Source organism: Dufourea novaeangliae, unplaced genomic scaffold, assembly GCF_001272555.1.
Source record: "Dufourea novaeangliae isolate 0120121106 unplaced genomic scaffold, ASM127255v1 scaffold25, whole genome shotgun sequence".
NCBI lineage: Eukaryota > Metazoa > Arthropoda > Insecta > Hymenoptera > Halictidae > Dufourea > Dufourea novaeangliae.
In genome coordinates this window covers 12298-24443 of record NW_015373901.1, presented here as the reverse complement: position 1 = coordinate 24443, position 12146 = coordinate 12298, and the positions used below count along the sequence as shown (strand labels likewise).

At 40.2% G+C, this 12146-nt stretch overlaps 1 protein-coding gene across 1 annotated transcript in view; it reads left to right on the top strand.

Moving 5' to 3' along the window:
- The window catches only part of LOC107193719, a 159751-nt gene that overhangs the window by 142359 nt on the left and 5246 nt on the right, over nucleotides 1-12146 (top strand). The window contains exons 10-13 of the mRNA XM_015583221.1: nucleotides 6672-7067; nucleotides 7180-7282; nucleotides 8767-8952; nucleotides 11225-11436. Coding sequence (XP_015438707.1) covers nucleotides 6672-7067; nucleotides 7180-7282; nucleotides 8767-8952; nucleotides 11225-11436 — 897 coding nt within the window. The remainder of the gene's footprint in view (nucleotides 1-6671; nucleotides 7068-7179; nucleotides 7283-8766; nucleotides 8953-11224; nucleotides 11437-12146) is intronic.

Sequence of the window (12146 nt, the reverse complement as noted above, 5' to 3'; positions counted from 1 at the left end):
GGTTTGGCCTCTTAAGCAATTACTTTCGCGCGATTTAAATTATCCTTCGAACTCTAATCCCCGTCAATTCGAGTGCCAGGTTTCCTCCATTCGCCTCGATAACCTTAAAAGTCGTTTCGTTCGATCTAAATTCATTTTGGAAGTTTCACTCGTTAGGAGGTGGTTTTCGAATGCTCATTGGAGATTATTTGGTAAATCGTCAGACTAAAAATAGACGATCCTTAAGAGACCCTTTAAGGGGAAGCATTATCTTCTAATATACTTCGTCGTGGTCTGAGCTCATCCCACGTTCAAGGGAGCGAAACTTTTTACCCCGGCTACATCCAGACGGACGTTGGAAACTTCCTACTTTCCTCCGGTCGTGTAGAAGAATTATGAAGTTCCCCTTTATTCACCCTTCCACTTCAATTTGCGAGTACAGTGTTGCAAAAATTTCCACCTGGAAAAGTATGCATTTCTCGCGAAATGAGCAATGGTCGTTTGCATACCTCTGAGCCTCGTAATAGCGCTGCAATTCTCTTGAAATATCAGATTATACACTTTACTTGAGTAAATATAGAAGTTCTAATGGCGGGTAGCAGTAATTATAACAGTATTGATTGGAGAAGTAACATAGAGGGATATATTTCATAATCCCTTAACCCGTTCACTGTATCTTTTTGGTATCTTGTACTAACATTTTGTTTTCATGACATCAAGAATCAATAATCATTTGAAGACTATCTGAAACATTTATTTAAATATTTTGTTTAATAAACAATGTCATGATAAGAAACGCTCATGATAAGAAACGAACTCGTAGTCACAGTAACACCGTTTTTCTAATGTTTGGATGTCATTCAAAGAAGTTTCGTACTCCCGATCGTTAAGAAATGTTCCAAAAATATTGTCACTAAAGTGCTAAAGTATGCGTCCACTGTATTGGACAAATGCAGTTAGTGGATTAAACACATAAATCGCTGAATCTCATTCTGTGCACACTTTGATGTATCTCACAGGGCAGAGCTTTGGATTCTTGTTCCTAAACATTAATGTCACAACCTATTTCAAACTCTTCCGTACCTTCATCTTTAAAAAATACCTTTTAGTTTGAAGCAAATTGGTTCATTATCACGAGCTGTGCGTAACTTAATCCTAGGAGATACCAAGAACGGATAGTCGATCAATCAAGAATGTTCAGAGATGAATTTCCTGTAAGGGTAACGAAAAGGTCGTTCCAGCTCCCCGTGTAATATCCGCGAAAGCTTACATTATAACGCCCACGCTGAACAAACGTTGGATCTGTACACGAATCGATAAAAGGAAGAGTTATAGCGTACTCGTGGCCACGTGCCCCGGCACATAAAAGTTATGAATCGTGGGTAAAACGGTGGCGGAGTTTGCCGAGAGACTGGTTGTGCACCATGAAAAATAATAATGTCACGAACGTGACCGTTCCTTCCGAGCTTTTCCGGCTAGAGAGCAGCGCCGCCAAATTTTCACGAAATCTGCAGCCCAAGGAATTCGTCTTGATTTACGTCAGGCTTCTTGTAAACGTTTTAGGCTCTCGACATCGTTACAAATGTCCTCGATTCCTGGAAATTGTTCGAATGTTTCGGATATTCAGGAATGTCGGTTGTGTTACATGAAGAATAGCAAGAATATAAGTCTCTGTCCGTGAAGGTACATATTGGGAACAACCCCTGTTGGTTTACGGCTCGCATTGGCCTCGGTAGCATATGGAACACGAAAGGTTCGAAGGAGATCCTGGTCGGTTCTTCACGAAATTGCTCGAAGGATGAGATGTACCAGACGTGTTAAATGTGTTCGAAATCTTACTGCTTCCATGAAGATTAATAACTTATATAACATACATGATAAATTCGTTATCTAAGTAAAGAGTTTCGGGTAACAAATAACAGATAAAAAAAATATGAATTAATTAAATGTGGACATTCTTGTTTTTATAATAGAATAATTCTTCTTCGTGAATGAGGACAGTTGGCAAACAATTATTTAATTTCGTTGACTTTGTAAAGTTCAGAATGATGCTCTTAGATATCGCTGCTCTTCACTACGTATTATTCGAATAAAATTGTGGCCAATTCTGGTTTTTAAAAGTCAGGACTATCAATATTTAATCTCATACTTTTATTCCATGTTTGTTGTTCCACAAGAACTCTAGAATAAATCATTTTGTTACAGTGTTCATCTTGTGAACTTCATTTTAGCTCCCGCCGTAAGATTTCGTCTGTCACTTCAATACGTCAACAGCAAACTTATACCCCAAATAGAATCGAAGAAACCGAAAAATCAGAGCTTCTCCGACAATCGGTAGCGTCGATACCGAAACAAGGCGGCGAACGACACGCGTTACGGACAAACAAGAAAAAGAGGAACCGAGTCGAGAACAAAAGAGGCGGGGGAAAGCCGACGAAGATTAGCAAGAATGACAGAAAGCTTCGCTGTAGGTGCACACCGTGTCAGATTTGTACAGCGGAAGGTGGCGCGTCTGAAAGAGAGAGAGAGAAGGGTAGGGGGTGGGTGGGTAAAATTCCGCCGATTAAATGGGGAACGAGAAGAGAAGCAACAGCGGGGCCACTGTCACTACAATGGATAAATGGTACCTTTTGTGGAGACCGACGGCTTTCCTTGGCCGCTCCTCTCCCGCCCACGAGAGAAGGAGGGAGGAAACGAGGGTGAAACGTAGTGAAAGGAGAGGACGAAAGAAACGTACAGAAAAAAAGAGAAGGGGGACAATAGACAGAGAAAGAAGGGGGGCCTTGCAACCCTCGGCGTCGGTTTATACCTGAAGCGACCCTTGAAATCTGTTCTCGGAAGAGTTCACGAGGTTCACTGGCACACAAACCCTCGGGCACGAACACACACACGTGTATAGCGCACACGTGACGAGCGTGGGCCTGTGTGGCCGGCGGAGGAGCCTTCAGTCGCCCGCAGCTCGCCGTTCAATGCACTTCCCGTGGAAGAGTGGTTCCAGGCGATTTTCTTATTTTCGAGAGTGCCCTTTTCCCTCCTTCCCTGTTCACCTTTTCGCACGCTTCTACCTTTTCGCGGAACGGCGACCATCGAGTACAGTGACACGTTTCTCCGTGACACCGTTTCCGTGATACACACTGGCTGCCCTTTATATCTACCCTTAAATGACTCACGTGTTCTTTCTGGTATATAGCGGAAAATTGAAAACATATGTATACGTACTATTTGATAGTTTCTTTTTTTCTTTTTATTTCGAAGTGTATTTTCGGAGAGTGTCGTGTCCGTTTCGACGATCGTCCAGGAGGTGCGTGCACGTGATAGTGATCACTTCCTTCGATCAACAAGTGATGGTTCCTTATTCAAGCGTACAAGTGGTGGAGACCTTTATCGTGGAATAAATTCTGATGCGTCAAGGTTTCCATGAATATCGTTACGATGCCTGCCAAGTGGTTATAGGCCTCTACGAGCGACACGGACACACACATACATACATAGATGAACACGTGGACGTGGTTTGGTGTACCGTCCAGAAGGTTTCAGTCGTCCACGGACCGTCACTCGACGCATTTCCTGTCTAAAAGTGGTCGCAAGTGGTCGTTCGTGTGCACAGTAATTTCGAGGCTCTTGGCGTGTTAAATCGACCGACGTCAATGAAGGGAGGAACAACAAGTTTTTTCTCGATGTTTTAACTGAAATAATTATCGGTTTTGTTGACTCGTATGTGCACGCGCGCGCGACTTTAATTTCACGGTTCGTCGTGTGCACCAAGGTAAAGAGTGTTTGTGCGTACATTTGGTACGAAGAGTTTCACAGGATACAAAGAATAAGGTGGAAAAACAGAAGATTGCGAGAAGTTAGAAATGTTCGTGCAAGAAGTAATGATACACGCCGGATAAGAGGATTTTTTTTCGGGGGAAGAAGAAAAAATCGATCGAAATCGTCTCCATGATGTGGTACGTGACGATGCACAATGTTTTTTCCCCGGTTAAGCCGGCACGGAAACCAGGCGCGAACAAAGGACAAAAACAACCGCGTTGGAAAAATGAAAAATCATAACATCTGTTGCACCCGCGAGTGTCGGTTCTCTCTTGATTTACCGTTCACGCGCGTTTTCAGGGCAAAAAATGTTTGCACGCGGTGTAATTAACAGGCGAGTGTGAGGGAAAATTATGCATTAATTAAAATGGAGCATCGAGAGTGCGATAACATCCGCGGATAAAATTAAGTGTTTAATCGAAATATATGGGATGGTTCGCTGGAAACTGGTTTGCTCGGTTTAACTCCTCTGAAACAGATTAAGGGTATTCCTCCTGCAGTCACTTACTTTCAGAATATATGGGATTTGACTATATTTCGCTCGAATTAAAAATATTATGAAATGTACTAAAAACAAATACAAAAATCTTATGTTATTGTTGATCAACTATTTACTGTTATTGAATAATATAGTGAAGTTGGACACAATTTTATTCGAATATAGTAAAAAACAGCAGTATCTGAGATCGTCATACTGATCTTCAAACGGTTAATGAGATTAAATAATTGTTTACTAGGTATCTACTAATTCAAGTAGTAATATTATTTTACTGTAAAAGTCGGAATTTACTTTTTATACAGAGAAATACTTTTATTTATCTTTTATTCATTATTCGAGGCTCTTTATTTAAGCAATGAATTTCTCCATCTCTAATACACAGTTAACGTTAAATTTCAAGTACTTCATATTTTTAAAGATCGTTAGAAAAACTCTAAAAATTGCGATAAATAACTGCAGTTACTTAAAAAAAAAATCCAAATCACAAAGAAATTCTTTTTCACATTTTTCGTCAAATTTGCTTCATAATTTTTTTCATAAGTAAATTCATTCACTGTGATTAATTCCACCTGTACTACGAACCTGTATTCAACTATCATAAAATTTCGCTGCATTTTGACGGTCGCAATATCGGGGAATACGATACAGTATCGCGGTTCGAGAAATAGTAATCGAACGCCCGTCTGCGAAACTGTTTCGAAATATTCGCTCGGAACCACGGGTTTCCGTTCTGATGAAAAGGTCTGTTGAGACTTCACGGACGGAGAAGGTTGTTCCGTGACGGCGCCGTTTCCGTTATGCAGCCACGGGAGACAGTCACTTCGTCAGCTGGTGTGCGCACCGGTGGTATCCATAGATCGCCACGGCTCGGCCGCGAGCGCACCTTCGTGATCTATCAATTTTACGGTGCGCGTCTCCCGTGGAGCCGCAGCTGGACGAATCGGTGTTTAAATTTCTTTGGGGGCCCGTAAATTATTTCCCACACGCGGATTACAATGTAACCCATTGATTGAACGGATAGATAATTGAATCGATCGATGCCTCGGACGCTTTTAATCGATCCTCGATTAAATCAGGCCGTGAACCGTCCATGTTGTGGTATAATACGAACGTTTACATTGTGTCGAACAATTTTTTATTATGCTTTTCTTCGTGACTGTACGATAAAAGAATAATTGGAGTGATTTGTAGAGGTACATAGTACTTGAAACGTTCTTTTGTGGTATGTTTGGGTCAATATGAAGTACATCGAACAGTTTCCATCAGAGATGGAGAAATTCATTAGATAAAGAGTTTCGAATAACGAATGAAAGGTAAAACAAACACTTAGCAGTTTCTAATTGATTGTAGGTAGAAATTCCAATTTTTATAATTAAATACTGTTTCTTTTTGAATGAATGCACAGTGGCAAATGATTGTTTGATCTTATTAACCCTGATGCTTTCCTCGGGTCCATATGACCCGAAATAAAGATTATATTTTAATAGGTATTATGTTTTTCAATATTTTCTTTTTTAGTGTCCAACCTACTTAAATTTTACGTCTACTTTTTCTGTATATTTCCCATTTTTTAAGAATAAGTTATTTTAAAGTGTGAAAGAATTTTATTCGAAGGTATACAAACGTAAATAATAAGTGTGGAGAACATCAGAGTTAACTGATTAAAAGTCGGAATGACTATCTTAGATACTGTCGTTTTAGTATATATTATTCAAATAAAATTATGCCCAACTCTGTTTCTCATTGAATAATTGCTTTTGAGGGTGTTAACCTAGTAGGTTATTGATCCCAGTGGCTAAAATCAATCTTGTCCTACTTATTATAAATATATTTATCGATCAACTTTATATTGTAAATTACAGATAAATGTTCATTATAACCTCTCATTTACCAATGTTTCTTTACACAATCTTATTGTGACTATAAAAAAAACCTTAAAATGACTGTCAAGATCGCAATCTATTAAAAAAACGCAAACCTGATACAAATTTCGTTTCCAGTGATTAATTTGCAATCAGTATTGCAATCGACATTTTCTTCAAACCATTTGCAAACTCAATAAAAAAACACCTTAAGATACAAACCGCCTTAATATGCACCAGTAAACACATTTTCCTCGAATTATTATTTACGAAGTCAAAAAAAAAAAAAAAACAACTTAAGATATAAATGGAGGACAATTTACATAAATTTGTCCTGTAAGCTCAATAATTATATCATAAGAAATAATTTTTTCGCGAATGTTGTGTCCTCATTTCCATCGATAATTTACTCATTCGTGCTGTTCACGTCCTCTCGAAGTAGCATCGCGAGAACGAAACGAACGATAAATGTATGATATCGTGGTGTAACAGTGTCTGATTCTCTTTTGTGTGCTCAGTCGACAGTGGTCGGGCGACGAGGAGGACGAGGGGACAACCGGTCACGTAACAACCGAGCATCCTCTCGCGGAGGCGACAATCCCCTTGGTCTCCCATTTGCGCCTCCAAGAACAGCCCTCCAACCTGAGTGGCAATATCGTGACCGCTTCCGGCGGCCAGAATCCTCCCCGTTCGAGCACGCAGAGCCAGCAAGAAAGCGTGCTGCAGAAATTCCGAAAGAGCTTCTCGTTGAGATTCCACAAAAAGGGCAGCAAGGAGAGCAACGAGAGCGAGTGTCCGCCGGACGATAACGATGGCACCGGGCCTCCGGACGATGAAGAGGACAGAGAACCGACCACCGTCGCCGAGCAAATCCCCCAGCACAAGGAGGACACCAGCAACGACCAGAAATTCCGGTCAGTCGAACGCGTAAATTGATGTTCATACGACGACGACGTGTCAAACATCTCTCTAGTAATTGCTTTTAAATGGAATCGTGTATTGGAAAAATGAATCTTCGATTTTTAGGTTTGGTCCTCTCGTCTGGCGGAGTAGCAAGGAGAGGAAAAAGGGTAGCAAAGCTGCTAGAAATGCGAAATGCAACAGCGGGGATAGTGGAATACAGATCGAGGTAAGGGAAATGGGTCAAGCTTCAAATGTATTTCAGTTTTGAGTTTAAATTTTAGTTTGAAGAGCGGGAAAGAGCTCAATTTGTAAAAATGTGTAGATCAACGAAGTGTGTATTGTTCAATTCTTTCAAGATAAGACATCTATGTATAATCATTGGAGCTGTAGTCATATTCAAGGCCACTTCGATCCCTCATTATGTCAATTTAGTTTTTCTACCTAAAAGATAGGGAATTTGTATCTGTGATTTCATACTAGATGACTATTAACACATTCACCGTCGCGTCGATCACTGAGTGACCTTCATGTAATACAAATTCAAATGTTAAATAATAAGGTGAAGGTACCTAAAATCGCCTAGTAAAAGTTAAGTCGCTGTCAATTGGATAATAATTGATTTGTTTATATGTCTCAAAGTAAAGAGAAATTATTCGTCTTTCACATAGCATAAGTTAGAATTGTTGAAATCTATAAATTCGTAATTGAGACTCAAAAAAACATGAGCAAGACAAAATTTTGTTGTAAAAAAAGTGTACCTAATATCGCCTCCTCAAGAAATTTTGATTAATTCATGTATGTATGACTTTTTAAAGTCATTTTCGTATGTATCTTTATTATCTCTTGTTAGATAAATGTTTTTTGAGCAATTTTCTATAAAAATATAGAAATAGGATCTTTTTAAATATTTCATTTTGTACGTCCGGACGTACATATTGAACAGACAAAGGTAATTTCTGTTACTCCGAAAATTTCGCATTGGGGAAATTTCGGAGTTGAGAGCACTAAAGGTAGGCAGTATTGAAAACACGCATACTGATACAAGAAAAACGTGTTATTTTCATTAAGAAAAATATTTGATTCAATTACGTTCCTTAAGTACATCATTAATTAAATCCTTCTAGTAGATATTCATGCATTCATAGACTTTTTAGACTAACTTCCTCCAAATGAGATGTAAAATTGTCGCAGTCCAATTAATTTTTACACTATTAAGATTCATTAAATACGCTGTAATTACAGTATGTATATCTTCCCGCATATGGTTATGTACTTTTTCAATCTATGAATAATAAATCTTAGTGCTTGCTTTGCGAGATATAACGAGTGGCGATATTAGGAACATCAACGATATTTGGTACCATCACCTACAATCGGCGTGAATGGAAAGTGAGCCGCAATAGGCGATCCGCGGTGAACGTGTTAAACATAATTAGTGGAACGATAAAGCTCCACGAAGGATACATACTTCCTAATAATTCATATTATTGTAATAAACTTCCTAGCAGTTCTTAATCCCTATCATGGGAGTCGCTAATTCACATAGCCAATTAAGCAACACGTGATCACCGAGAGACATTGAATATAACCGAACAAATGTAATATACTCATCCACTGAAATTGTGAATTGTATTCCACCACGAAACGTCATTCGAGTCGTGGAACTCTCCGACAAAGCACGAATAACGAAAGAAATTGTAAACGATATAGATGGTATCTGGTGGAGCATTGACTGGGGGCGGTGGTGGAATGATGGGGGGCGGCGATAGCTCCGAGTCCCACGACACGGATGTCCAAGACGAGACGGACAGCCCTCCAGCCCTTCGTAGGCGAGTCGCCGACAAATCACGACCCCAGTCCGAGCTCATCAACCAGATACTGATCGACAAGTTTAAGGTAAAGGAAATCGTTCTTTGCCCCGAATATCCCCCCCTGCTACGCGCAGTGTGTTCATTCTTCAATCATTTAATATACAGTAAATCCTCGATGAGTGTTCGATGGCTCCTTGGCAGTGACAAGGAAAAGTCCCCAGAAGTAACGCTGACTTTTTAATGAGGTTTAGCACAGTGATAGAGTTTGGAATTCTGAAATCAATGATATTTCTTTTAGCTGCATATAGCTATTAGTTTATGAAATATTTAATGTTTAGTGCCGAGGAGCCTTCGAACACTCTTCGGGGATTTACTATATAACACCAGTAACAATCATCAGTCGCCCGGAGAACTTAATTGTCGCTTTACGTGTTACTTAACCAATTGCCATTGTTATGCAGCCATACCGCGAAGGACAAGTGTTTTGCATTTAATTCGACCTATTGGCTGGTAGAACTTGTCCATGAAGATTACAGAAATCACGATTTTAAGTATATTTACTGGTCATCGTGTCGATATACATATACAGGGTGAGCCAATAAGAACTGCTATCTAAAATAACTCGTTACCTATTGATTGTGTCAGAAAACGTTTAACAAATTGTATAGCAATATAACGAACGCATCAGATGAATAGAATTTCATTTTTGTAAATCTTATTTTGTTTTGGGATGTCAAGCTGACCTTGAGTTTTTACAAGATCAATCCATCTTTTTTTAATATGTCGACGCTATAAAGGACGAAATCAGCAATCTATACCATGATTTTATTAAAAAAAGGATTCATTAACCTTGAAAAAAACTCAAAGTCACCTCGATATCTCGAACAAATAAGATATAAAAAAATCAAATTGTATACATCCGATGCGTCCCATAAAATGCTACATAATTCATTGAAATGTATTTTGATACAACCAATAGGTAACAAGTTATTTTGAATAGTACTTCTCGTCAACTCACCCTTTCTAAGAAGCAATTTTAGTTCGCAATTGAAAGTTGCGTCCGTTTATACCACAGCCAACGCGTTAACGAGTGCGAAACACTTTTCCATTCGTCGAAAACTAATTCACACCTAAAAGCTAACCGTCCTGGTAACGAGGATCGAGGATCGAAATTTAAAACGAAAAAGACAAAAGAAACACAAGGAACGTTTCTGCTATCGGATGAACGCGAAGGTGATATTAATTTCGCAAAATTTATTAATTGTTCGCTCGGGTTTACGAAAACCTATGTGTGACACATACGGCTGTTTCGTTTTAATTTTTGCGACTGGGAGGGGGGGGGGGGTTTTCATTGGCTTCGCTACGCTCTCCGCCGCACGTCGATGATTTACAATCGTTATTAAGAGGCGTCGCACATTTGTAACCATTATCAGACCGGCACCGTATGACTGTTTCCTTCGGCACAATAACTCGCATTACTCACGTTTGTATACGGTTTAGCCACGCTCGCGTACAGATCACACTGGCAGTCCCTGATAGACGACGAGAGAATATATGTATATATGTATACATATTATATATATATATATATATATATATATATACACATATATACATATACGTATACGTGTATATCGCGTTAGCCAGGATACGAGGAGAGGAAACGCAGTCCTGGTTAGTTGATATCGAGAGTCGGACCCGGCGACCGCGCGGGCACGATTTATGGGAACTTGCACGTATATACTAGGCGTGTGTCGTCGAGTCATATTGTGTTCGTCGTTACAGTTGATTTTGAGGTCCACGCGACCAAGAAACGATCATTGTCTTCGAACTGAACTCGGATCACACATGAACAAAAATTCGCGAATGATCTCCCCGATCGATTCCGTCAAATTCTTCTATTCATCATCCGAAAATCGGTTCTGCGTGTAAAATCGTGCAGCGTAAAAATATGAAAAGCGCGTGTAAAATCGAAAATGGTTCCGATACCGTACCGTCAATGATCTTTAATATAATCGTTTTAGAACAATCCTGCCACGTAATCGTCAAGTCTGTGTGTGTGACTGGATGAAACCGTTACAATCTATCTCACCGTACTCAACACCTTGTCACGTTTAACCGAAATATCAGTGGTTGTCTGTAAATCGAAATCGGGAAATGAATGTGTTTGATCGGCTTGCCGAACCAACAGCTTTACCGATCGATCTTTCTCGCGGGACTGGCCCTAGCGGTCACGCCCAAAGAGTACTCGGCCGCGCGGTGGTTCGTTTCTCTCGTTGCTTCGAGACGCCGGGTGTCAGAGGTGAACTTGTTGCTCACAGGCGAATGGTTAACCGGGTGGATCGTGATACTTTCAGGCGGATCTGCAGAGTCGAACGTCGAGGCACCAGCATGTACGTCGAACGAACAGCGATTTAGGAGGTCAGAGGCTGCTCCAGTGGGACACGAGGTCTGGCTACAGCCACGCGCACAATTACCGCAGGATGCTCTCTACCCCTTCGCCTATCAAGACCAGGCCTCCTAGGCTAAGCCCGAGGCACTCCTCCCATGACATCGTTACGCTGAGAAGGTGCGTTTAACGAACGTGATCCATAACGTGTTCTCTCTGTCTCTCTGTCTCTTTCTCTCTCTATCTTTCTTGCACCCTTATCGCAAAACGCCTCATTGACTTTTCGTCATCTACGAGCAAACGGGAAAGTCTGCTCTCCCCCTCGGCCGCACGAGAGAAACTCGAATAAACTTTGAGCAATCGGCGTGTAACGGAACTTACGATTTGTCTTGGGAATAGTTGGAAGTTTTTATTGATAGACTATTATTATTATTATTATTATTATTAGGCACATGTACGTGGATTTGTATATATGACGATTGCTTGGGTTTGATGCTAAACGATTGCGCAAATCGCGGAGGAAACTAACGGCACCTCTGATGGAAAGAATCGATGGAAAAATCTAGGTGCTTGTTTAGTTTTCTTTTCTTTTTGTCTTCAATTTGAAATCGAATTATCTGACTTTAAACTCTCTCCACCTCCTTCTTCTTCTTCTTCTTCTTCGTATCTGTTCGTAATCGAAACGAATCATAGCACGACATTAGACAAATCATCAAAACAACTCCTTTGAAAGATGTCCTTGAAGGAAATTTAAATTCTTTATTCTCGAACCTTTCCAGTAAATCGAGGGAGAATAGTGGTAGGTAGACGGGTATTATAACAAACCACCCTTCTTTTCCATTTCTCCTCGTAAAACAAGTTGATCTGCCACGCATATAATCATGTACGGA